This window comes from Nematostella vectensis, chromosome 14, assembly GCF_932526225.1.
Source record: "Nematostella vectensis chromosome 14, jaNemVect1.1, whole genome shotgun sequence".
NCBI classification, from domain to species: Eukaryota; Metazoa; Cnidaria; class Anthozoa; order Actiniaria; family Edwardsiidae; genus Nematostella; species Nematostella vectensis.
In genome coordinates, this window is record NC_064047.1 from 550216 (window position 1) to 575750 (window position 25535).

Genomic DNA, 25535 nt, shown 5'->3' on the forward strand with positions numbered 1-25535 from the left:
TAACGTACTATTCACATGGCTTACAATCATCCTCCAGCTCCAGCTGAACGTCTTATCCGAGAGAGCCATGTTTTTAGACCCCTGATGTCACGCATTTATTCACATCACGCCATAATTGAGGTCACGGATTGATTCGCATCACGCTATAATTGAGGTCACGCATTGATTCACATCACGCTTTAATTAAGGTCACGCATTGATTCACATCACGCTGCTATAATTGACATCATTTTTCAGGATTGCCAAGACGAGATAGAACACGCCAAGCCGCACCTTCCACAAGCGCTGAGCCACGCAGATGCGCTTATAGATGACGACACGGTGCCACGGGACGAAAAGGACGAGATTCGCCGATACGTCACTGACTTTGAGATCAAGCTGAAGGGAATCCGGAACAAGGCAGCTGAAGAAGAGGACAGGTGTGTATAGTGTTCCCCACTCCTCCCTCCCTGAGGAGAGGTGCGTACAGTGTTTCCCACTCCTCCCTCCCTTAGGAGAGGTGCGTATAGTGTTCCTCACTCCTCCCTCCCTTAGGAGAGGTGCGTATAGTGTTCCTCACTCCTCCCTCCCTTAGGAGAGGTGCGTATAGTGTTCCCCACTCCTCCCTCCCTTAGGAGCGGTGTGTATAGTCTTCCCCACTCCTCCATCCCTTAGAGAAAGGATCGTACAGTAACCCCCTTTGGACAGGTGTGTGTTGTGATCCCTACCCCTTCCACCAGAAAAAAAAAACAGTATTTAGGTTTTTTATCAGGGATATTTTGATTTCCATGTCGACCTATTTATTAAAAAATAGAGAATTAACCAAAGATAATTAACGCCTTTATTTTTACCATCGCAGTTTTTGCTTTTGTTCTTTGCTGGGACGCTTCTTGATGTGTTTTTTCTCTTAGGCTTCAACATCTGCTCGACCATTACCCGCACCCCAGGGACGCAATCGAACCCGACAGGCTGGTGGAGGAAGAGGTAGGAATGTGGTGAACTGTTAGTGTGACCAGCTTCTCCTGCTTGTGATTCTATCAAGACTGGCGTGTTGCTAGCCATCTGCTGTGCTAGCATAACATCGCTAACTTATAGAGGCTCTTACTCTTTTATACTGAGCAAATGATGTGATTATTGAAGGTGCAAATCTCGACCCTCGCACAGACCTGTTGGTCGTGTGATTAGGATCATTTAGATCCGCACCGCTTTCAACTTCATATACACCGATATTCCGCTCGCATGTATTTCATGCCGACGTCGCGTCGTGTTCGGGACTGTATTTCAAGTTTTCTCACGTCCTCTTCAGAAATCAACGTCGGCAAAAATAAGCGAATCGCTCGTACACGTGCCGGCGTCCTGTTTCCATCGTCGCCATAGTAACATACCCTGATGTGTAAATACAAAGTATTGTGGGTATTGATGTGGAAATGCAATGTATTGTGGGTATTAATGTGTAAATATAAAGTGTTGTGGGCATTGATGTGGAAATGCAGTGTATTGTGGGTATTCATGTTTAAATGCAAAGTATGGGTCCCCTTTTCCTTAAGGAGATCGACCGGCAGTTTCACGAACATCCTGAATGGAACGTGAACTTTGAAGATGACGAGCTTGACCACGCCAATCCAGATGAAGTTGACCACGCCCATTCAGATGAAGTCACGATTAGGGTGAGTTGCACTCATATCACACGCCCTAGCAGCTGTCTCTCTTCTTCCTTGACTTAGTTCCACTGATCCCCTCCACCCCTCTCCCGTACGACTCATTCCTAGCTACATTACCTCCCCCCCCATCTATCACCCTTCGCTTATTATTGTCGAGAAAATGTCGGATACTGTGGAGATGTATGGGGGGGGGGGGGGGGGGGGGGGCTGGTATGGCAAATTGAAAATGGCTGGATCTTATGAAAACTTACTGGATACAACTACAACACAAGAACTTTTTAGAAGCTCTCGGTGCATTTTGGGGAGGACATCACATACCAAAGATAAAAGTTATATGCTGCTCTGTTATGTTATTGATCGCAAATAAATATTCATAATTATCATACAGAAGTCCGTGTTTTATGGTCTATATCTAAATGTCTGTATGTTGTACGCTTATTTTGATATCATTATTATTCATTACGTCTCCTTAGTACGTCAGCAAGGACCGAATTCCAGATTACGTCTCACGACTCCACGACGACTTAACACCAGAGGAAAGGTAAGTACAAATAGAGATTAGCTTGGCTATTAAATATCTACTTAGTATCTTCATACCTACAGTATATTTACATGAATACTCGATGTTAGCTACTGGTTATTGAATATCTACCGAGTATCTTCATACCTACAGTATATTTACATGAATACTCGATGTTAGCTATTGGTTATTTTTTGTTTGATATCATTGGCGTCTCTAGTATATCCAATAGCTATGTTATAATTGCATTACCTGTTCTGAATGTTGGATGGCGATGATTAGAATAATGTAATAGTTGATATATACTTTTATTATATCCCAAGTAGCTGTAGACGTTAGGGCGATAGGAAATAGTTCATTTTATAGTTACGTTAACATTTTACGGGTCTATTTTTGTAATTGTTTGCGTGAAAGCGCTGAGGAAATAGTTCATTTTATAGTTACGTTAACATTTTACGGGTCTATTTTTGTAATTGTTTGCGTGAGGGCGCTGAGGAAATAGTTCATTTTATAGTTACGTTAACATTTTACGGGTCTATTTTTGTAATTGTTCGCGTGAGGGCGCTGAGGAAATAGTTCATTTTATAGTTACGTTAATATTTTACGGGTCTATTTTTGTAATTGTTTGCGTAAGGGCGCTGAGGAAATAGTTCATTTTATAGTTACGTTAACATTTTACGGGTCTATTTTTTAAATTGTTTGCGTGAGGGCGCTGAGGAAATAGTTCATTTTATAGTTACGTTAACATTTTAGGGGTCTATTTTTGAAATTGTTTGCGTGAGGGCGCTGAGGAAATAATTCATTTTATAGTTACGTTAACATTTTACGGGTCTATTTTTGTAATTGTTTGCGTGAGGGCGCTGAGGAAACAATTCATTTTATAGTTACGTTAACATTTTACGGGCCTATATTTGTAATTGTTTGCGTCAGGTCGCTGAGGAAATAGTTCATTCTATAGTTACGTTAACATTTTACGGGTCTATTTTTGTAATTGTTTGCGTCAGGGCGCTGAGGAAATAGTTCATTTTATAGTTACGTTGACATTTTACGGGTCTATTTTTGTAATTGTTTGCGTCAGGCCGCTGAGGAAATAGTTCATTCTATAGTTACGTTAACATTTTACGGGTCTATTTTTGTAATTGTTCGCGTAAGGGCGATGAGGAAATAGTTCATTTTATAGTTACGTTGACATTTTACGGGTCTATTTTTGTAATTGTTTGCGTCAGGGCGCTGAGGAAATAGTTCATTTTATAGTTACGTTAACATTTTACGGGTCTATTTTTGAATTTGTTTGCGTATGGGCGCTGAGTAAATAGTTCATTTTATAGTTACGTTAACATTTTACGGGTCTATTTTTGAAATTGTTTGCGTCAGGGCGCTGAGGAAATAGTTCATTTTATAGTTACGTTAACATTTTACGGGTCTATTTTTGTAATTGTTTGCGTGAGGGCGCTGAGGAAATAGTTCATTTTATAGTTACGTTAACATTTTACGGGTCTATTTTTGAAATTGTTTGCGTCAGGGCGCTGAGGAAATAGTTCATTTTATAGTTACGTTAACATTTTACGGGTCTATTTTTGTAATTGTTTGCGTGAGGGCGCTGAGGAAATAGTTCATATTTAGCTACATGCTTACAGGCCTATTTTTGTTATTGTAGACGTGAGGCTGAGAGAAAGGAGAAGCTTGGACGCTGGCATGGATGGACAGACAAACTCGACGATCTGATAAACCGCTTAAACCGCAGGCTCAAACGTGCTAAATCACGTGACCCAGACGCCACGCCTAAGGACATACAAGATCAAATACACGAGGCTGAGGTAAAACACTTCCCCTTTCCCACCCCTGCACAGTCCATGATTTGACCCATATGGTGTTACTTAGAAAGACCACAGGAGGGATTAAAGTTGTATGTTGTACGAGGTTATGGAAACACGGTTCTCGCCGAAGTTTCGAACATTAGCTCTTTTTTTGTTCTTTTTGTCTTGACCCTGTTTGTCTTGTTTGACCCTGTTTGTCTTGTTTTATCCTGTTTGTCCTGTTTGTTTGACCATGCTTGTCTGACCATGCTTCTCTTGTTTTAACCTGTTTGTCCTGTTTCACCCTGTTTGTCTTGTTTTACCCTGTTTGTCCTGTTTCACCCTGTTTGTCTTGTTTGACCCTCTTTGTCTTCTTTGACCCTGTTATTTTGCTTGACCCTGTTTGTCCTGTTTGATAGGAATGCAAGGATATGATTGGAGACTCCAAACCTCAGCTAGAGCAAGCCAAACAGTGCGCCTATGAGCTGCTGGATAGCGATGACGTCACGGAGGAAGAAAAGGAGGAAATCCGAACATACATCACAACGATCGAGATACGACTGAAGCAAATCAACAAAGATGCGGATCGAGAGCAAGATAGGTTGGCTTTTTAACCACATTTCAAACACACTCGACACGAGCTATTACATTGGGCATAAATGTCCTTCACTTGTTCATTGCCCCGTTGTTCTGCAGTTAGAAATAGGTTGTGGGACGGTCATACATTTATCCGAAGATAGAGTGGCATACTATTTAGTGTATTTAGTACAAATGCACGGTAATGTCTTTGTTCCATTTTGTTCTGGCTTGACTATCAGACTTTAACAATTACATTTTGTTGCACAGAATTTTGAAAGCCACTTTTCAAATTCAAAGTTACGCTGTCTTGAAATGATCGATATATCTTGTAGGATATGACTTGTAGGATATGATCTTGTAGGATATGTCTTGTTGGGTATGTCTTTTAGGACATTTCTTGTAGGGTATGTCTTTTGGGATATGTCTTGTAGGATATGTCTTATAGGATTGGAAAAGAGGTCGTGTCTTATAAAAATGGATATTTTTGTCTTATAGTCTGGAGGAGCTATTGGATGAATTCCCCAAAGACAGAGACGAGCTCGTACAAGAAAGGGTAAAATAGCGATATCCCATTTAAGGAACACTACCCCATATAATGAACACTACCCCATATAAGGAACGCTAAATATCGCCATGTAGGAATCTCGATGGTGGGTCGACAAGTGATTTCTTAAAAATATAAGCATTTTACATTATCACAAGCATCTAGTAAGGTTTATAGGTTCAACAATTGAAATGCACGCCCGAGAATCAAAAAGACTCGATTAGGAATCAAACCCGTTTCAGCAGAAGTACGCTAACACTTTGGGTCACCTGTGGTGAGAGGCCCCATACGTTAATATTTTTGGGCACCTGGGATTCTAGAAAGAGTTGAGAAAGATGAGTTTCAGCGTTTTATATTTTTTTTATTTGAAGGTCGAACAGCAGTACCACGAGAATCCGGAATGGGACGTGAACTTTGAGGACCACGAGCCACGTGACCATGATAGAAATGAAGTTTCCATTAGGGTAAGTCACGTGTTCATAGTTTACACTAGGTCGCCATCAGGGTAAGTCACGTGACCATAGCTGACACTAGGTTGCCTTTAGGGTAAGTCACGTGTTCATAGTTGACACTATGTCGCCATCAGGGTAAGTCACGTGTTCATAGTTGACACTAGGTCGCCATCAGGGTAAGTCACGTGTTCATAGTTGACATTAGGTCGCCATCAGGGTGCGTCACGTGTCCATAGTTGACACTAGGTCGCCATCAGGATAAGTCACGTGTTGATAGTTGACACTAGGTCGCCATCAGGGTAAGTCACGTGTTTATAGTTTACACTAGGTCGCCATCAGCGTAAGTCACGTGTTCATAGTTTACACTAGGTCGCCATCAGGGTAAGTCACGTGACCATAGCTGACACTAGGTTGCCTTTAGGGTAAGTCACGTGTTCATAGTTGACACTATGTCGCCATCAGGGTAAGTCACGTGTTCATAGTTTACACTAGGTCGCCATCAGGGTAAGTCACTTGTTCATAGTTGACACTAGGTCGCCATCAGGGTAAGTCACGTGTTCATAGTTGACACTGGGTTGCCATCAGGGTAAGTCACGTGACCATATTTGTCACGAGGTCGCCGCTATACCCTTGCACTGTCAAACACGATATATAGACGTCAAGGGGTTTTTGAAATATTTTTGTTTGGTTTCAGTACGTGGACAAGTCCCATCTACCTGACTACATCTCTCGTCTCCACGACGGCATGTCTCCAGAGGAGAGGTAAGTAACACCGGACACATGGTTACACTACACTACTAACATGACACATGGTTACACTACACCACTAACATGACACATGGTTACACTACACCACTAACATGACACATGGTAACAGTACACCACTAACATGACACATGGTTACACTACACCACTAACATGACACATGGTTACACTACACCGCTAACATGACACATGGTTACACTACACCACTAACATGACACGTGGTTACACTACACCACTAACATGACACATGGTTACACTACACCGCTAACATGACACATGGTTACACTACACCACTAACATGACACATGGTTACACTACACCACTAACATGACACATGGTTACACTACACCACTAACATAACACATGGTTACAGTACACCACTAACATGAAACATGGTTACACTACACCACTAACATGACACATGGTTACACTACACCGCTAACATAACACATGGTTACAGTACACCACTAACATGACACATGGTTATACTACACCACTAACATGACACATGGTAACAGTACACCACTAACATGACACATGGTTACACTACACCACTAACATGACACATGGTTACACTACACCACTAACATGACACATGGTTACACTACACCACTAACATGACACATGGTTACACTACACCACTAACATGACACATGGTTACAGTACACCACTAACATGACACATGGTTACAGTACACCACTAACATGACACATGGTTACACTACACCACTAACATGACACATGGTTACACTACATCACTAACATGACACATGGTTACACTACATCACTAACATGACACATGGTTACACTACACTACTAACATGACACATGGTTACACTACACCACTAACATGACACATGGTTACACTACACCGCTAACATGACACATGGTTACACTACACCACTAACATAACACATGGTTACAGTACACCACTAACATGACACATGGTTACACTACACCACTAACATGACACATGGTTACACTACACCACTAACATGACACATGGTAACAGTACACCGCTAACATGACACATGGTTACACTACACCACTAACATGACACATGGTTACACTACACCACTAACATGACACATGGTTACACTACACCACTAACATGACACATGCTTACACTACACCGCTAACATGACACATGGTTACAGTACACCACTAACATGACACATGGTTACACTACACCACTAACATGACACATGGTTACACTACACCACTAACATGACACATGGTTACACTACATCACTAACATGACACATGGTTACACTACACCACTAACATGACACATGGTTACACTACACTACTAACATGACACATGGTTACACTACACCACTAACATGACACATGGTTACACTACACCGCTAACATGACACATGGTTACAGTACACCACTAACATGACACATGGTTACACTACACCACTAACATGACACATGGTTACACTACACCACTAACATGACACATGGTTACACTACACCACTAACATGACACATGGTTACACTACATCACTAACATGACACATCTCTACACATACGCGACTCTGACGACACATGGTTACCCCACTAACACGGCACACCTTTACGTTATACACCACTACTGTATGATGACACTAGACTATATGCGGTGTAGTTCTTAACACCAGATCTGTCCAAACCATAACCAACAGATCTGTTTCAAACCCCTCATTAAACTATGACTAAATACGTCGTTGCTCTTAAATCCCGATCTGTTACAAATTATCACTAAACTTAGGCTATATACGCGGTTGCTCTTAACACCCGATCTCTTTCACAGGGAGGAAGCCGAGAAAGAGGACAACATCCATCGCTGGCGAAGTTGGCAGGATAAGCTAGACGACTTGATTGACAAGCTGAACCGCAAGCTTGCTCACGCCAAGTCACGTGACCCTAATGCCTCGCGTGACGACATCTGTGATCAGATTGACGATGCCCGCGCATGCAAAGAGGAGTCTGAAGACGCTCTCCCACAAGTCAATCACGCCATCGCGTGCGCCAATGAGCTTCTTGATCGTGATGACGTCAGCGATGGCGACAAGGACGAGATCCGTACTTATGTGACGGCGCTTGAGATCCGACTGAAAAAGATCCACAAGGAGGCGCAGGACGAGAAAGACAGGTAGTGCGAAGCAACACTCAATTCCTGGTGGAGTTATTTTATGCATGAAGTAATAAGCCGTCAATTAAAGCATATATTACTGCAGTTTATTCGAAATGCAACCGTTGGACAGAAGGAGATTTTTTTATGAGCTTTTGGATGTTACACTGGGGAAAATTTTTCGAGTTTAATCCTTTTCCCCGATTGTAACCTCTCTCATTCCCGAGTGTAACCTTTTTTCCCCGAATGTAACCTTTTTTATTGCCGAGTGTAACTCGGGAAAAATTTCCCGATTATAACCTTTTTCATTTCCGAGTTTTACCTTTTTTTCCGAACGTAACCTTTTTTTATTCCCAAGTGTAAACTTTTTTCCCCGATTGTAACCTTTTGAATGTTAGACTCGGTAAAAATCTTTGTCCATTTACTAGACGATATGTTTTTTTTTATGATTGCTTGGCTTCCTGTGCTCTTGTTGCGAGTACTACTAATTGGGTTACCTGTGTTTTTTATAGTCTCGAGAATTTGCTGAAAAAGAGGAGGCGCCAAAAGGGCGAGACCGCTGACCTGGTCGATGAAGAGGTACATTTTTGCCGATCGCTTAGTTGTAGATGTCTTATTTTTTATTCTTTTTTTATTGTGAGTTTATTGTCATGTTGTTTTGTCTAGTTCATTGTCATGTTGTATTGTCTAGCTCATTGTCTTGTTGCTTTGTCTAGCTCATTGTCTTGTTGCTTTGTCTAGCTCATTGTCTTGTTGCTTTGTCTAGCTCATTGTCGTGTTGCTTTGTCTAGGTCATTGTCGTGTTGCTCTCTCTAGCTCATTGTCGTGTTGCTTTGTCTAGCTCATTGTCGTGTTGCTTTGTCTAGCTCATTGTCGTGTTGCTTTGTCTAGCTCATTGTCGTGTTGCTTTGTCTAGCTCATTGTCGTGTTGCTTTGTCTAGCTCATTGTCGTGTTGCTTTGTCTAGCTCATTGTCGTGTTGCTTTGTCTAGCTCATTGTCGTGTTGCTTTGTCTAGCTCATTGTCGTGTTGCTTTGTCTAGCTCATTGTCGTGTTGCTCTCTCTAGCTCATTGTCGTGTTGCTTTGTCTAGCTCATTGTCGTGCTGCTGTGTCTAGCTCATTGTCGTGTTGCTCTCTCTAGCTCATTGTCGTGTTGCTTTGTCTAGCTCATTGTCTTGTTTCTTTGTTTAGACCGTTGTCTTTTTGCTTTGTGTAGCTCATTGTCTTGTTTCTTTGTTTAGACCATTGTCTTTTTGCTTTGTGTAGCTCTGCTATCTTACTATGTTGTTGTATTGTCTAGCTCATTGTGCTGTTATATTGCCTAGCTCATTGTAATGTTGTTTTGTCTAGCTCATTGTGTTGTTGTTTTGTCTAGTTCATTGTGTTGTTGTTTTGTCTAGCTCATTGTGTTGTTGTATTGTCTAGCTCATTGTAATGTTGTTTTGTCTAGCTCATTGTGTTGTTGTTTTGTCTAGTTCATTGTGTTGTTGTTTGTCTAGCATTGTGTTGTTGTTTTGTCTAGTTCATTGTGTTGTTGTTTTGTCTAGCTCATTGTGTTGTTGTATTGTCTAGCTCATTGTAATGTTGTTTTGTCTAGCTCATTGTGTTGTTGTTTTGTCTAGCTCATTGTGTTGTTGTTTTGTATTGATGTTCTTCTAGCCTATTGATCGGGACTATCATACCCGGCCTGCTTGGGAAGTCACGTTTGACCAGCTTCACTCTCCGGACGGCAGGAGGAGCGTGTAAGTGTGAAGTATTCCCGACTCCCCACTGACGACTAACGACTCCTGACTACGACGACTTTTTTAATTGACTTATAGTCGATGGACACCATAACTTTTTATTCTGCACCATATTCGTACATGTACGCAGACTCAACCGAATAGTATTATCGGCAAGTTGTTGTTGATGATGATTGTACTACGGCGGCAGTTGTTATTCAATAAAAATACTGATGTCGTTGTTGAAGAAGATGATGATGACGACGACGACGAGGGTGACTAATCGTGTCTATGTCTTTCCGTAGTAATGAGGATGAGCTAACCCAGGAAAACCTTGACCGCTGGTCCGCATGGCAGGACAAACTAGACGAGTTGATCCAGAAACTGCTGAAAAAACTCAAGAACATTAAGAACCAGGGCAAGCCTAAAAACAGGGCAGAGCTGGAGGAGCAGAAAAAGCGCATACAGGTACTGCCATCCTAGCGATCTCCCTCCGAACAGCCAAACGATCTCTTTTCGAACTGACGATCTCCCTCCGGAAAGACTATTTCCTTCCAAAGAGCCTCACGATCTCTCTCCGAGATACCGATCTACCTAATAACAGCTAAACGATCTCTCTCCGAACAGCCAAACAATCTCTTTCCGAACAGACTCCGAAAAGACTATTTCCTTCCAAACAGCCTTACGATCTCTCTCCGAAATAGCTATCTCCCTCAAAACAGACAAACGATCTCTCTCCGAAGTAGCGTTCTCTTCCGAACAGCCAAGTGATCTCTCTCTGAACTATCGCCCTCCGAACAGACGATCTCTCTCCGAACTGACAATCTCCCTCTGAACAGCCAAACGATCTCCTTCTGAATTGACAAACGACAATTCCCCTCCGAATTGACCAACTATTGTGTTATCTTTACCCGAATAAGTCTTACTCCTTGCTAACTAAAACTGCTTTTGTCTCACTGTTTTGCCATGCTATTTGTTCAATCCTTGCATTTGTTTGTCCCTAGGAATGCAAAGATGAGGTCGACCGCGTGGATCCGGTCGTTAAAGATGCGCTTGACTGCGCAAACGATCTCCTTGACGATGAGGATGTGAGCGAAGACGAGAAAGATGAGATTCGCCGATACATAGCTACCATGGAGATTCAGCTCCTTACTGTGCGCAGAGAAACGCAGGCCGAGCAGGACAGGTATAGAATGATATATATGACATACTTAGAGGAATTGACGCTCAACGGACATGACAGGTATAGAATGATATATATGCCACACTTAGAGGACTTGACGCTCAACGGACAGGACAGGTATAGAATGATATATATGACAAACTTAGAGGACTTGACACACAACGGACATGATAGGTATAGAATGATATATATGCCAAACTTAGAGGACTTGACGCTCAACGGACAGGGCAGGTATAGAATGATATATATGACAAACTTAGAGGACTTGACACTCAACGGACATGACAGATATTGAAGGATATATATGCCAAACTTAGAGGACTTGACGCTCAACGGACAGGGCAGGTATAGAATGATATATATGACACACTTAGAGGACTTGACGCTCAACGGACAGTACTATTATAGAATGATATATATGACACCCTTAATAGAGGACTTGACACTCAACGGACATGACAGGTATAGAATGATATATATGCCAAACTTAGATGACTTGACGCGCTCACGGACAGCACAGGTATAGAATGATATATATGCCACATTTAGAGGACTTGACACTCAACGGACATGACAGGTATAGAATGATATATATGACACATTTAGAGGACTTGACGCTCAACGGACAGGACAGGTATAGAATGATATATATGCCACATTTAGAGGTCTTGACGCTCAACGGATAGGACAGGTATAGAATTATATATATGCCCGGACTTAGAGGACTTGACGCTCAACGGACAGGACAGGTATAGAATGATATATGTGACACTTAGAGGACTTGACACTCAACGGACATGACAGGTATAGAATGATATATATGACACACTTAGAGGACTTGACGCTCGCCGACTGCACAGGTATAGAATGATATATACGCCACATTTAGAGGACTTGACTCTCAACGGACAGGACTGGTATAGAATGATATATATGCCGGACTTAGAGGACTTGACGCTCAACGGACAGGACAGGTATAGAATGATATATATGACACTTAGAGGACTTGACACTCAACGGACAGGACAGGTGTAGAATGATATATATGACACACTTAGAGGACTTGACACTCAACGGAAAGGAAAGGTACAGAATGATATATATGACACACTTAGAGGACTTGACGCTCAAACACAGGGCAGGTATAGAATGATATATATGCCACACTTAGAGGACTACTTGACGATCAACGGACAGGATAGGTATAGAATGATAAATATGCCACACTTAAGGGACTTGACTCTCAACGTACAGGACAGGTGTAGAATGATATATATGCCACACTTAGAGGACTTGAGGCTCAACGGTTTACATCTGGTTGATATGATATATTAACCACACAAACAGCAGAGCAGTAGTTAAGGTTGATAAGGTTGATAATGACCAACAGCGGTTTGGGTTAAAGCTGGTTGAGCAACCCGCTAAAACAGGTTCATGCCCTAGTATTTGTAATATCTCGAGACGCATTTCAACGGCGCGTTTTGTATCATTTGTTTCACTTGCTTTGTAATTCAAGGCTTTACTGCACTCTTTGTATCATTTTTTGTATCATTTGTTTCACTTGCTATGTAATTCAAGGCTGTACGCGTCTTGTATCAGTTGTCTCACTTGCTCTGTAATTCAAGGCTGGACGGCACGTTTTGTATCATTTTTCTCACTTTCTGTTTTCTTTAAGACTGGACGGCTCGTCTGATGAAATGGACTTAGCGCGTAAAGAGAGGCTCGGCCGCTGGGCTGAGTACCGGGAGCGCCTGCTGCAAATCCACAGCACAAGTAACAACGACCTGACAGATATCACTGCCATGGAGCAGCCAATCACGATCGAAGAGTTCGACGAACAAATTGCGCGCACCGAGGTAACCAAAAGTGCAAAAAGATTCGATGGCTTATTGCCATGTCAATAAGTCTACTTGTTTTGAAGACTGTCGTTTTCCTAACTCGTCCGGCTAATTCCTCTTATACTGGCACGTATATTCTCATCAGCAATATGATATATACTTGTATTGTTGTTAGCGCACGTATATTCTCATCAGCAATATGATATATAGTTGTATTGTTGTTAGCGCACGTATATTCTCATAAGCAATATGATATATAGTTGTATTGTTGTTAGCGCACGTATATTCTCATAAGCAATATGATATATAGTTGTATTGTTGTTAGCGCACGCACGATAGGCCTATTGCTGATTCAGTCAATAGATCGTGGTGGATTTTTATGGCCACCTTAATTAGCGTTCAATAACCACTTCAAATATTTATACCTACAACTGTGTACGTGTACAATGCTAATTTCCGTGTAATTTTGCAGAACTTCGTGTTTATTACGATTTTGCAGGCCATTTTGAAACCTAGACCCAGGCTCTAACGTTTAGAACATCACAGGCGCGCTCGCCCCAGCCTCTTTAAACCATTTAGAGAAACAACAGCCATTGATTTATATCTGACACTGCGGAGTGGACGATTGGCTCTTTACTTTATGGTTTACAGGGTTTCCTTGACGACGTTAGCAACAGCATTCCCGAGATTCGTCAGTGCCTGGAGTACGGGAATACCCTACTTGATGACGATGACGTCAGCGAGGAGGAGAAGGAGGGCATCATGGAGGACATGAACTACATCGGGCAGCTCTTCAAAGACACCAAGCACGACGCCGACCAACACTACCAATGGTACATATCTTACACGTGTTGTGATTGGTGCGATTTATTATAACGAACACTATGATTGGTCAATTGCGATGAGCGTAAAACATGTGATGCAATAGTATCTTACATGTTTTGTGATTGGTGCGATGGATTATAACGAGCACAATGATTGGTCAATAGCGATGAGCGTAAAACATCTGATTACGGCGATGTTGACTAAAAATGTCTGTGATTGGTCAGGGAGAATAACTGTGATATTCGTTATACAATTACACTATGCACGTGTTTTGATACGTGCAATGTATTCGAAGGAGCACTGTGGTCAATAGCGAGAAGTGTGACAAATACAGTTGATCATTTGGCCATGCATGTCATTTGCTCTTGTCCGTTTTTAGGCTAAAGAATCTTCGTGACCAGCACGTGACAGGAGGTGATCACGTGACGGGAGAGACGACTGTAGAGATGGTGGTCAGTATCACGTATTGTTACATGTTGATGGGATATCGAGAAATAACACATGGGATCGCGAAATAATGCTGTGTTTACACTTGAGCGTCCAACCTAGGTTGAGTAACTATCCCACCTAGAATAGTGTGTGTGAACACGCTCCAAATGGCCTCCTATGTGCCGGCAATTACACAGGATCCGCAACCTAGGTTCGGTTGAGTTCACCCATTCCAGGAGGCATGGTTGAGCGTACTCAAACATTGCTTCCCGATGTCAGTCATTTCTCAAATTACTCAATAGTCATAAGATTACAACGTTTTCGAGATCCGCATTTTTGCTGGACATTTCACACGATACTTTTACAACAAACTAGATTTCAAGTCAAGGGAATGCGAATCCCTAACGTACTTCTAGCGCAAACAATTCAACGAAAATGACAAACATAAGAGAAAACATCAGGCAAGGTGGTCCCTGAATCATATTGAATTATTAATGAATCTTGTTAGCAGAAGCAAACACAGAATAACAAAAACGCCCAGAAAAATCACAATAATCGCAGCATCAATTTGACTTCAGAATTCAAATTGATAACACCTGCGCTGCGTTCCGGCTGAATGATCAACCAAGGTTAGGTTTTCAATTGTAAACGCATTTCTCCTAACCGGGGTTCAGTTAACCACAAACTGAACCTAGGTTGACGCTTAAGTGTAAACTCGGCATAAGCCATGGGATATAGAGGAATAACGCGGCCATTTATAAATCTCTGCGGGTGACGACACATGGATCATTCAGTGCACCCCTATATGAAATAGGTGAGTTTATTTAAGATGTTTCTATTGTGTAAGTTGTATATTTTTTTTTTTTGTATTCAGCCTGTTGAAGTGGTCGAAGCTGAGATAGAAGAGGGGCTGCCTTTTGAATTGACACCAGAGGAGGAACGGGAACGAGAAAGGTAGGGTCGGCGTTTATTATCTTTACCATTATAATCAGCAAGAACATAATTATTGTCATCAACAACACCGTCAACAACATTATCATAAGCAACAACATTGTCATCAATAATATCGTTGTCATCAACAACACCATTGTCACGAAGACTATCATAATTGTCATCATCATCAACAACAGCAACGACAAACAGCAGCACAACGACCATCTTCACCAACATAACCTACCATACGCTACCATCCTCACATTATCTCCATGTACAAAAAAAAGGATATGTATGGCTGTTAAAGTCAAAGTATCATCAGCAATCACTCGCATGCCACTTAGAACTAGCTAAGACTGTATAATAATTCGCTTTATTCTTTGTCATGGTCGTTAATCAGTTTATTTTTCTAAGCGTATCATGATATAAGGTACATCACCATCACAGGGTTATGAGCGTGTCTTTTCATTGGCTGAAACATAATCATAACCATAATTTTGATTTGCAACTATGCCAAACAGGAAAGCGAAGAAGAAAAGAGAAAAGATGGATGAGTGGAAGGAACGGCAGAAAAAAATCGACGAAAAGCTGGACAGGCTTAGAGAGAAACTCAAGAGGGTGAAGTCACGTGACCGGATTCGAGACAAGAAGACCCTGAAAGAGAAAAAACATGGGGCAAAGGTAAAAAATAATAAATCTATGGGAGGAGGGGTGGGAGGCTCTGCTGTATCCTATAGAAGGCAGCGAGGAACTAAAAAAGCATAAACACATTAGGGGGGGGGGGGGGACATAAAGACCTTGTGATTCAAGATTGTTAGTTATAAAATATATATCAAAGATGTTAATATTTCCTCATATAGACTCCCAAGAGCTCGAAACCTCCAAAGAAGCAGTTATCAGGAGGCTAGAATTATTTAAATGGAAACTAATCACTTGATGGCCTTGAGAATTTTCACTTCTCCTCAGAGGGGAGAGGTAAAGAGCTTGAGCTAGTATTGGCAGATATTAGACAAACGAGATGCCTTTTTTCCCATCATATCTTAACTCTTTCCCAGAGTGAAGGGGTAAACACGTTGAGCTAGTATTAGCAGATATTAGACAAACGAGATGCCTTTTTTCCCATCATATTTTAACTCTTCCCCAGAGGGAAGGGGTAAACACGTTGAGCTAGTATTAGCAGATATTAGACAAACGAGATGCCTTTTTTCCCATCATATTTTAACTCTTCCCCAGAGGGAAGGGGTAAACACGTTGAGCTAGTATTAGCAGATATTAGACAAACGAGATGCCTTTTTTCCCATCCTATCTTAACTCTTCCCCAGAGTGAAGGGGTAAACACGTTGAGCTAGTATTAGCAGATATTAGACAAACGAGATGCCTTTTTTCCCATCCTATCTTAACTCTTCCCCAGAGGGAAGGGGTAAACACGTTGAGCTAGTATTAGCAGATATTAGACAAACGAGATGCCTTTTTTCCCATCCTATCTTAACTCTTCCCCAGAGGGAAGGGGTAAACACGTTGAGCTAGTATTAGCAGATATTAGACAAACGAGATGCCTTTTTTCCCATCCTATCTTAACTCTTCCCCAGAGTGAAGGGGTAAACACGTTGAGCTAGTATTAGCAGATGTTAGACAAACGAGTTTGATTGCAGGAGTGTATTGACAACTTGGAAACAGCTGAGCCCGAGATCAAGCAAGCATTGTCCAGCGGTTATTCCCTACTGGATGACGATTCGTTCACTGTGGATGAGAAAGAGCCTATACGGGAGTACATTAACTCACTTGAAACACAGATCGCCGATATTCAGAACGAGGCTGCTGAGGAAGAGGAGAGGTAAGGTGCTGTAGTATTCCTTCGGATCCATCCTCGAATAATTTACATAATCACTTTTATTCAATCAATCAATCAATAGTATATTAGAGGGTTATCGTGTTTACCAGTTTTATTGTTTCTAACAGCAACAACAACAATAATGATGATATTAAGTTTATTAAATCTCCTTAGCAGCCCTCGATCAAATGCTTAAAACAAAATTTCAATATCAGTAAAAGGAAAAACCCAGAAAGAAACTAGCGAAGATTGGCGTGGGAATTGAGGACACGATTTATGTTCATGTTATCTTCAAATGATACATTCACTTCTACCCAAAGCCTGGATATCGAGATTCAGCAGCTAGAGGCGGAAAAGGTTGAAAAGGTGTTCAAGTGGAAGAAGTGGAAGGACAAGGTCGAGGAGGTGCTGAATGAGCAGCGAGGCAAGCTAGACAACGTGAAGAAGAAAGGAGAGCCCACGAAACGACAAGACATAGACGAAAGGATCCTTATTACTAAGGTACTGTGAGGGGTGGGGAGGAGAGGGGGGGAAGCCCAATAGGCGAGAGAAACGTCTTTGCTAAGGTACTGTGAGTGGTGTGTAGGGGTGGGGGGGGGGAGGGGGGAAGCCCACGTAACGACAGGATATAGGCGAGAGAATCGTCTTTGCTAAGGTACTGTGAGGGGTGGGAAGGGGAAGGGGAGGAAAGCCCACGAAACGACAGGACATTGACGAGAGAATCCTCATTACAGAGGTACTGTGTGGGGTAGGGAGGGGGGCTAGAGATGGCCCTCTAGACGTCATGACATAGGCGAGGATTGTGGGGACGGGGACTACAAAGCCTCAAAGCCAGATATAGACGATGGCATTGCTATCGCAAAAGGACTGTGAAGGGGAGGGGTAAATGATTGCTTGTCTTCTCGCCTAGGACTGCGAAGACTCGCTGGATGCCGCTGACCCTGAGATCCGTTTCGCGTTGGACTACGGGCGCCAGCTGGCTGATGATATCGTCCTGGAGCCCGACGAGCAGGCCGAGCTGAGAAACGAAGTCCAGGGACTGGAGCGAGACGTTGCTGACGTCAGAAACGATGCCGTCGGCATGAGACAAAAGTAAAGTATTTTCCAGTGATTTTTTTTTCTTGTACTGTTTCCTGGTCAATCTGCTTCCTGGTTAAACATCCTCTTGGTTATACTCAGATTGGATATTTTATGGCTTTTGCATCTGCTATGAGGCGATAATTATAACTTTCAAAGCCCATCTACGATGGCAGGGAATCCCCAATTTATCTTTGATGCCCTGGAATAACCCGAATACCCTTATTTCCGAGTAGTTATTTGTTTTTGTTTTTCTTTTGCTAGTCCTTTCATAATCTTCCCATTCCCCTCCCCCACAGGTTCACTTAGCTAATCGAAGATGTCCCCGTGCCCCTCCCCCACAGGTTGGCTTAGCTAATCGAAGATGTCCCCGTGCCCCTCCCCCACAGGTTGACTTAGCTAATCGAAGATGTCCCCGTGCCCCTCTTCCACAGGTTAACTTAGCTGACTTAGCTAATCAAAATCCCCTCCCCCCTCCCCAACAGGTGGACTTAACTAATCAAAGATCTCCCCCCTCCCCCCACACACAGGTTGACTTAGCGCATCAAAAATCTCCTCCCCTCCCCCACAGGTTGTATGAGGATATACAGTCGCTTGAGGCACAGAAGACCGAGAAGCTCAAGGCCTGGGCCGAGAGAAAGCGAACAACCCGCCTGTTGCTTGAGCGCATGCGCAGTAAACTCGGCTCCGTCCGAATGAAACTGAAACCTCGCAACAAGTCGGAGATCAAGGAACGCCTGGAACAAGTCAAGGTATCTCGTGATCTATGCTCCTTTTAAAAACGATGTTCGACTAGATCATGCTAATAGCTGTCTACTTCATGGAAAATGTAATTGGAGTAGAGAAGAATAGCATCTAGCATATTTAAATATGTAGAATATTTAATATATTTAACTAAGTAGAATATTTATCTGATATATGTAACTATGTAGAATATTCATCAAATATATTTAACTAATAAGAATATTAATCTGATATATTCAACTATGTAGGATATTTATCTAATATATGTTACTATTCAGGGTATGTATCTTATATATTTAACCATGTAGAATATTTACAGAATTCCTTATTGGTACTAAATTTCGCGTTTTTTTCCATATTTTGCGAGATTTTTTTTAGTAAAATTACCTCCTAAGGTGAATTAAATTTCGCGAATGTTAAAAGCACACTTTTTCTCGCTTTTACCCCCCCCCCCCCCCCCCCACACACACACACACACACACACGACGCAATTACTCGCATTTGAGAATTTCAAGAAGAGGCCAAAGGCCATTATACTGTCTACTGATTAGTCTACCAACTAAATCACGGAAGCTTGCGCGCTTAGAAATTTATCCTTGTATAGTGGGAAATCTCTCTCAAAGTATCGGTGACAAGTGTGTCTTTCCAGTCGTCACGTTAGCAGATATCGCAAGTGAATCGAGGTAAATAACATCTTCCTCTTGCCGGTACGTGTATTAGCCCTTCAAATCTTGAGCGTCGCTAATTTGCTCTGGTTCGTCTAGCAAGGGTCGGCAAAGAGAATTGTGCTCGGTGTAACTCTAGTCATTTCGCACGGTATAGTGGATTACAGGCGGCATATAGCTCGCTCTCTTCTCATAGTCTTTGTCATATTTTTGATGTTGATCGCTCTTGTGGGTTTGACCTTTTCATCGCTAAATCCCGTAAATTCTAGACACTAGGACTGTTCTAGGACCCTATGAGATGTATCTCTGTGAGTATTGCTGATTGAAACAAACCATCTTAGAAATTTGGTAAACAGATGAATTACTCATTATATCATACGTTATCGAGGTAAAATTAATGTAGAACGCCCGTGAGTTGCTAATAGTGACGAGTAAACAGATGAATTACTCATTATTGCCGAGGTAAAATTAATTTAGCACGTCCATGAGTGGCTATTAGTAAGGCAGTAATTAGATGAATTATATTTTACATTATTAAAGAACAAGGTAACCTTATATTTCTCCAACATTATTTTTTTATTTATCAAACATTATTTATTCATTCAACATTATCAGACTCTAACTATTGTGTATTATTATTTTATTTGTTATCATCTAAAACATAACCTTCGCCCTTAATCTAAGAACGGCGTGGTTTTTCCATTAATGCTTTATGCACCCCCGACAACGGCCGAAGGTCCACTCTTCGGTTCTCAATAGACAAAACTATAAAGCGTAATAACTAGGGGAGGGAAGGTGGAGAGGGGGTAGCTGGCGTCTTCTTTTTGTCGGTCTGATCTCATCGTAGTCCTTATCAAATGTTATCTTGGTACATAATCTAAGCGTTAGAAGAGGTGTTATAGAGAGTAAGTACGCAGCTGATTTGTCTCCTATTATCTTTGCTCTACAAAGGAGTTCTTTTGTCTCTATTCTTCTCGTTCTTTGTGTCGAGGTGCGGATATTGTTCTTTTGCCCAATCAAATTGCAGCTTGTAAGAGCTGCGTACTGACCCGTTATAGATTCACACCAAAGGAGAGGGATGGGGGGGTATCATTAACAAATACATTGACTTTACTTTACAATATGTGCGACAGCTCGACAATTGGATGCTACATGAAGTACTTACCGGCTGAATTCTTATAGGACTGCGAGGAGGAGCTGGGAACGGTAGAGAAGGAAGTGACGTCATGCGTTCAATATGGCCGCGGGCTCGTCTCTGAAGGCACACTAGACGCGCATGCGTGCGATAAGGTGAAGGACGACATTGATGACATCGAAGAGAACCTGCAAACCTTAAAGAAGCAAACAGCTGACGAACAACAAAGGTAAATCACGTGACTTGACCTCAAACGATATTAGGAGAGGAAGTTGGCCTAGATTTTTCCCATTCCCATTTATAATGCACAACTTGTCTACCGCTTATCTTCTTATTTTGCAGTCTTGCGAACTTGCTAGAGGAGGAGGAAGCGATCAAGCTGGAAAAACAGCAAAAATATCGCGACTGGCGAAAGGAGATCGAGGAACTTTTACAAGCACTCAGGGCGAAGCTAAAGCGCCTCCCGAGGAACGAGAAGGATGCGCCACAAAGCGAGAAGAACAGAGAAGAGTGTATGAAGCTAGCGCAGGTAGAATGGATTCAACCAAATCTCTGGTATCGAACACAGATAGTGTTAAATTATAAGTTTGTCTCACACAGGAATGCTCACGTGACCTTGAGAAGTGCGAGGAGGAGGTTAAGGCCGTAAAGGATTACGGGAAGGGTCTACTAGACGACGACGCCACCGACGCGGAGAGAGCGATGATGGAGAGGGACTGGGCTCAAGCCGACGAAGACCTGTCGGCAGTGAGACACGAAAACGAGGCCAAACAAGACATGTAAGTAAAGCAATGTTCAAATATGAAAACGAGGCCACAAGACATTTGGATCAAAGTCACGTGCAAACATGAAAACGAGGCCACAAAACATGTGGTTCAAAGTCACGTGCAAATATGAGAACGAGGCCGCAAAAGAAATGAGTTAAAAGCTACGTGCAAGCTGGGGGGAAGCTTGTTGCTTGACATTCATGAGAATGTGTTGGCAGATTACTCAGAGTCGCCGTAAACCTTATGCCACGTTTTGTACATAAACCGTTTACTCTGAACATGCTTTAAAATGGCGCGTTCATATTAGCACTGTTAACACACATGCCACGTTCATTTAAGCACAGTTAACACTTATACCCCGTTTATTTTAGCACAGTTAACACTTAAACCACATTCACATTAGCAAAGTTACACTTATTCCATGGCTATATTAGCACAGTTAACACTTATGCCACGTACATATCACTCACACTTTTTTATATCTTTTTTTATTAAAACACCCAGTCTGAGATTTCACCAAATTGTAGTGAATGCTTCAAACATGCCGAGGCTCAAAATATTGTGATTCGTTCTAAAAATAGAAAATTCAATCAAGTGATCATAATGACAACCTTAAATATTATTTCTATTGATCTGTGTCATTCTCTTCTAATACTCCGAATCATTGGATGTAATATTTTTATATTCATAACATTTTAAGAACATCCGTTGGAACATTTTCAGCCTTAAAAAGCTCCAGAAATAAGAACCTCAATCAAAATTAAAAGTTCTTATAAGTATTTGTTATTAATGAAAATGTGCAACCCTCAACACTGTACTGCAGCATGCTTTTTTTTTGCTATTTTTTTAACACGAGTAAGATTATTAAATTGATTGCGAGGTGTTTTAAATGGTGGCTCCCTCTATTAGACTATGCGGTTCGTATGCAAATACAAGACCCCGTCCTTTGGGGCTACACGTAAGCCTACATTGTCAGCTTGATATTGACACAAAAGGCCAAGAGGCCGAATGCTAATATATGCAATAGGGCAACCGAGCAAGAAGAGTATATCATGCGAGTGATGTATCGCTTGGATTTCTTTCCTTGGATCTTTCATAGTCACCTGTATCGACCAAAACATCCGTAGGTACGTTGGAATCCCTGTTCTGTTTGTATCTCCCAATTGGTGACGTGTTGACATGACGTATGATTCTCTTTATTCGTATCTTTGCAGTTAATTTATCTGTTTAAAAAAACCTGAGTTTAAAAAAACCTACAAAGTCTTAGAGTTCTGATGATTTATTAAAATACAACAAAATGATTCAGGTTTCATTTTCTGTTCTGTTCCGGCTGGAAGTTGCGGGAATCTTTGGTTCAGTCCATCAAAGTTGTATCAAGTTAAATGTATTTAGTTTTATTAACTCAAATCACTTAATATTATGTTATCATTTTCAAAAAACTTTAAAACCTACCGCGAATAAAACGGAAAGACTGATCATATAAATTCCTTCATGCTGGTTATTATCAAGAATTTGCCCTGAGCAAGATAAAAGGTATTTGCTTGTAATTCGACTGAGCTCCTGCTTAGCCGGATTATTCCCCTTGTTCCAGATGGTTTAACTCTACTAATTAATTCTTAATTGATGATCCGAACGATTATTAATGCTTTCTTTGTGAATTCCTAGAGTTATTGTTATTTTGCCCTCTTGACTGAAATTACTCACATCGGAAAATCGTTAGGCATCACATATATGCTGTCTTAGGGCCTATCCGCACTTGTCGAACAAAGTTTGTCTGGCCCGAACAAAAATGATAACAAATTTTGTCTCGGCCAAAAGTTATTAGCTAAAGTACATCCGCACTTATCGGGCCAAACAAATTAATTACAAACCGCCGACGTCAATCAAAATGCATTCTCGTATTTCTGGCGCGAATTAAATTGCACGTGTGGTTTGTTTACCTTTACAATTCGCCATGCTTCCAATGAATTACATCGCTCTACTCGTGTCGTTTCTGGCAATTTATTCATATTATCGACATCAGCAACAACTTCTACTTCTTCTTTGCTATTGGCAATTTAACGTAATTCACCAGAACGTCATTTTACAACGCATAAATCGGCGAAGACAACGTTTATTTCGACCATACTGGGTTTTGCCTCGGCCATTGCAGTCATGGTTTGAAATTTGCCTCTACAATTTGAGACTGCGATTGACCATAAATACCAGCAGGATCAAACACTTGTGAGCCATAATAGTTGAAATAATAGTCCCGAGGAAAGTACGCCATGTTGTGACCTCGATTCACTCTGCGAAGATGAACTTTCCCGCGCAATTCGATCACGTTGGGTTATCAAGTAGGGTGATAATTGACAAAGCTGTCATGTTCGACATGATTTTGACGTTTGGCCTAGTTTTGTAGGGCTCCAAACCTCCCCAGCGGCGTCTTTGTAGTTTGGCCTGGCCGAACAAATTTTGTCTCAGCCGAACAAACGCATCCGCACTTGTTTCTTACAGTTGATGACAGAATTTGTGTCTAAATAAACAAGTTTTGTACAAGTGCGGATGGGCCCTTACTCTCGTTGCTTATGCAGAAATGCGCTCTATAAACAGACCACTAAAAAGGCACAATACCCCTGTTATACCTGTTTTTCAGCAATGATGTGGTTACTTGTCAGCTGGCATGTTTACATGCTTTTCAAGTGGTTTTTCTGATTTTAGTGTTTTTTTGTCTGTTGCCTGACTTTCTTAGGTACCGTGTGCGATCGAGTTTCATCGTGTGCCATCGAGTGCGATCGTGTGCGACCGAGTGCCATCGAGTGCGACCGAGTGCGATCATATTGAAACCATTTGACGACTTGGTATGTTTGTTTCTAGGCTCTCAGCGATGTTTCAGCCGATATCGGATGACGAGGCTGATAATCCCGCCATGGCGGAGTGGCGTGATAGAGTGTCACGCATTCGCATGGGTTACAAGATCGCCGAAGAAAAACTCAGCTACGAAGAGCCCCTCACGAAACTGGAAATATCGGACAAGCTGGAAGAAATCAGGGTGAGTAACCTTGCTAAGCCGGACAGAAATTGATGGGGGGGAGGGGGTGCAAAATTTACGACCCGGTGATCCTGAAAAGGAATAGTGTCTTACGAACAAATAAATTCAATTCAAAATAAATGCAATTCGGCAACCATGGACAGCTGTTTCGTCCTTATTAGGACTCGTCAGCATGGTTGCCGAACTGCACGGGTAATAGACTGTGCTAGCGTCCCGTCTTGGCCCGACTGGTGCCAATGTGTGTATGCTAGTGTGCTTCTAAAGTTCACATTTATGTATACATACTCGCAAGGATAGTTTGGCTATCCGACGGAGTTTTAGACTAGCAAAGGTCGCATGCGTGATCCGCACAATTGGCATCACGCTAGCCCGGTCGCAGCTCTAGATCCCACATGGATCTGAGCTGTGGTTTAAAGCACTTCGTTCGAGTCGAAGTCGCCCTGCAGTTTTTTTGCCGATGAAGTTTAACTGAGGCAAACCGGCTATGCCATGCTGACGAGTCCTAATAAGGACGAAACAGCTGTCCATGGTTGCCGAACTGCACGGGTAATAGACTGTGCTAGCGTCCCGTCTTGGCCCGACTGGTGCCAATGTGTGTATGCTAGTGTGCTTCTAAAGTTCACATTTACGAACACATTACGATACACATCATTGCAAAGAAGGACTTTAAAACATTGTTTGAATGATTTCGCCTAAAAAACTCTTTGACACTGATCTTTTTGTAGTTGAATGAAAAAGAAAAACATGATAATCTCAATTCAATCAAACACTCTGGCGTCACTAGGGTGAAGGGTACTGAAAAGTTAAATAATCTAGCAACAGTCAATTTTCAGTAACGTTGGTACAGTATAAATGGTCTGGATCAACAATGAATTTCAAATTGGTTGCATAAGTGTGTATGAATCACTTTGCCTTTTGGACGAGAAAACACATTACTCATAA

At 41.8% G+C, this 25535-nt stretch overlaps 1 protein-coding gene and 1 long non-coding RNA gene across 4 annotated transcripts in view; one reads left to right on the forward strand and one right to left on the reverse strand.

Moving 5' to 3' along the window:
* LOC116618501 (dystrophin) overlaps positions 1-25535 on the forward strand; it is a 111480-nt gene that overhangs the window by 42022 nt on the left and 43923 nt on the right. For all 3 annotated transcript variants that reach the window (XR_007306459.1, XM_048721549.1, XM_048721550.1), the window contains 27 exons: positions 238-419; positions 891-963; positions 1527-1646; positions 2114-2181; positions 3818-3977; positions 4376-4557; positions 5031-5088; positions 5451-5543; positions 6226-6293; positions 8094-8435; positions 8927-8993; positions 10074-10156; positions 10441-10603; positions 11140-11321; positions 12994-13174; positions 13808-13989; positions 14361-14433; positions 15285-15364; positions 15865-16024; positions 16996-17177; positions 17495-17675; positions 18085-18266; positions 18823-19003; positions 20843-21024; positions 21138-21324; positions 21396-21574; positions 24419-24593. Coding sequence is in view for 2 of the 3 variants with exons in the window: in XM_048721549.1 (XP_048577506.1) it covers positions 238-419; positions 891-963; positions 1527-1646; positions 2114-2181; positions 3818-3977; positions 4376-4557; positions 5031-5088; positions 5451-5543; positions 6226-6293; positions 8094-8435; positions 8927-8993; positions 10074-10156; positions 10441-10603; positions 11140-11321; positions 12994-13174; positions 13808-13989; positions 14361-14433; positions 15285-15364; positions 15865-16024; positions 16996-17177; positions 17495-17675; positions 18085-18266; positions 18823-19003; positions 20843-21024; positions 21138-21324; positions 21396-21574; positions 24419-24593 (3966 nt within the window). In the remaining variant the exon portion in view is untranslated. The remainder of the gene's footprint in view (positions 1-237; positions 420-890; positions 964-1526; positions 1647-2113; positions 2182-3817; positions 3978-4375; positions 4558-5030; positions 5089-5450; positions 5544-6225; positions 6294-8093; positions 8436-8926; positions 8994-10073; positions 10157-10440; positions 10604-11139; positions 11322-12993; positions 13175-13807; positions 13990-14360; positions 14434-15284; positions 15365-15864; positions 16025-16995; positions 17178-17494; positions 17676-18084; positions 18267-18822; positions 19004-20842; positions 21025-21137; positions 21325-21395; positions 21575-24418; positions 24594-25535) is intronic.
* On the reverse strand, positions 22659-24425 carry LOC125559798. The gene is made up of 2 exons (XR_007306460.1): positions 24187-24425; positions 22659-22785 (listed from the first exon to the last, which is right to left on the reverse strand). It is a non-coding gene; the product is annotated as an uncharacterized LOC125559798 (long non-coding RNA).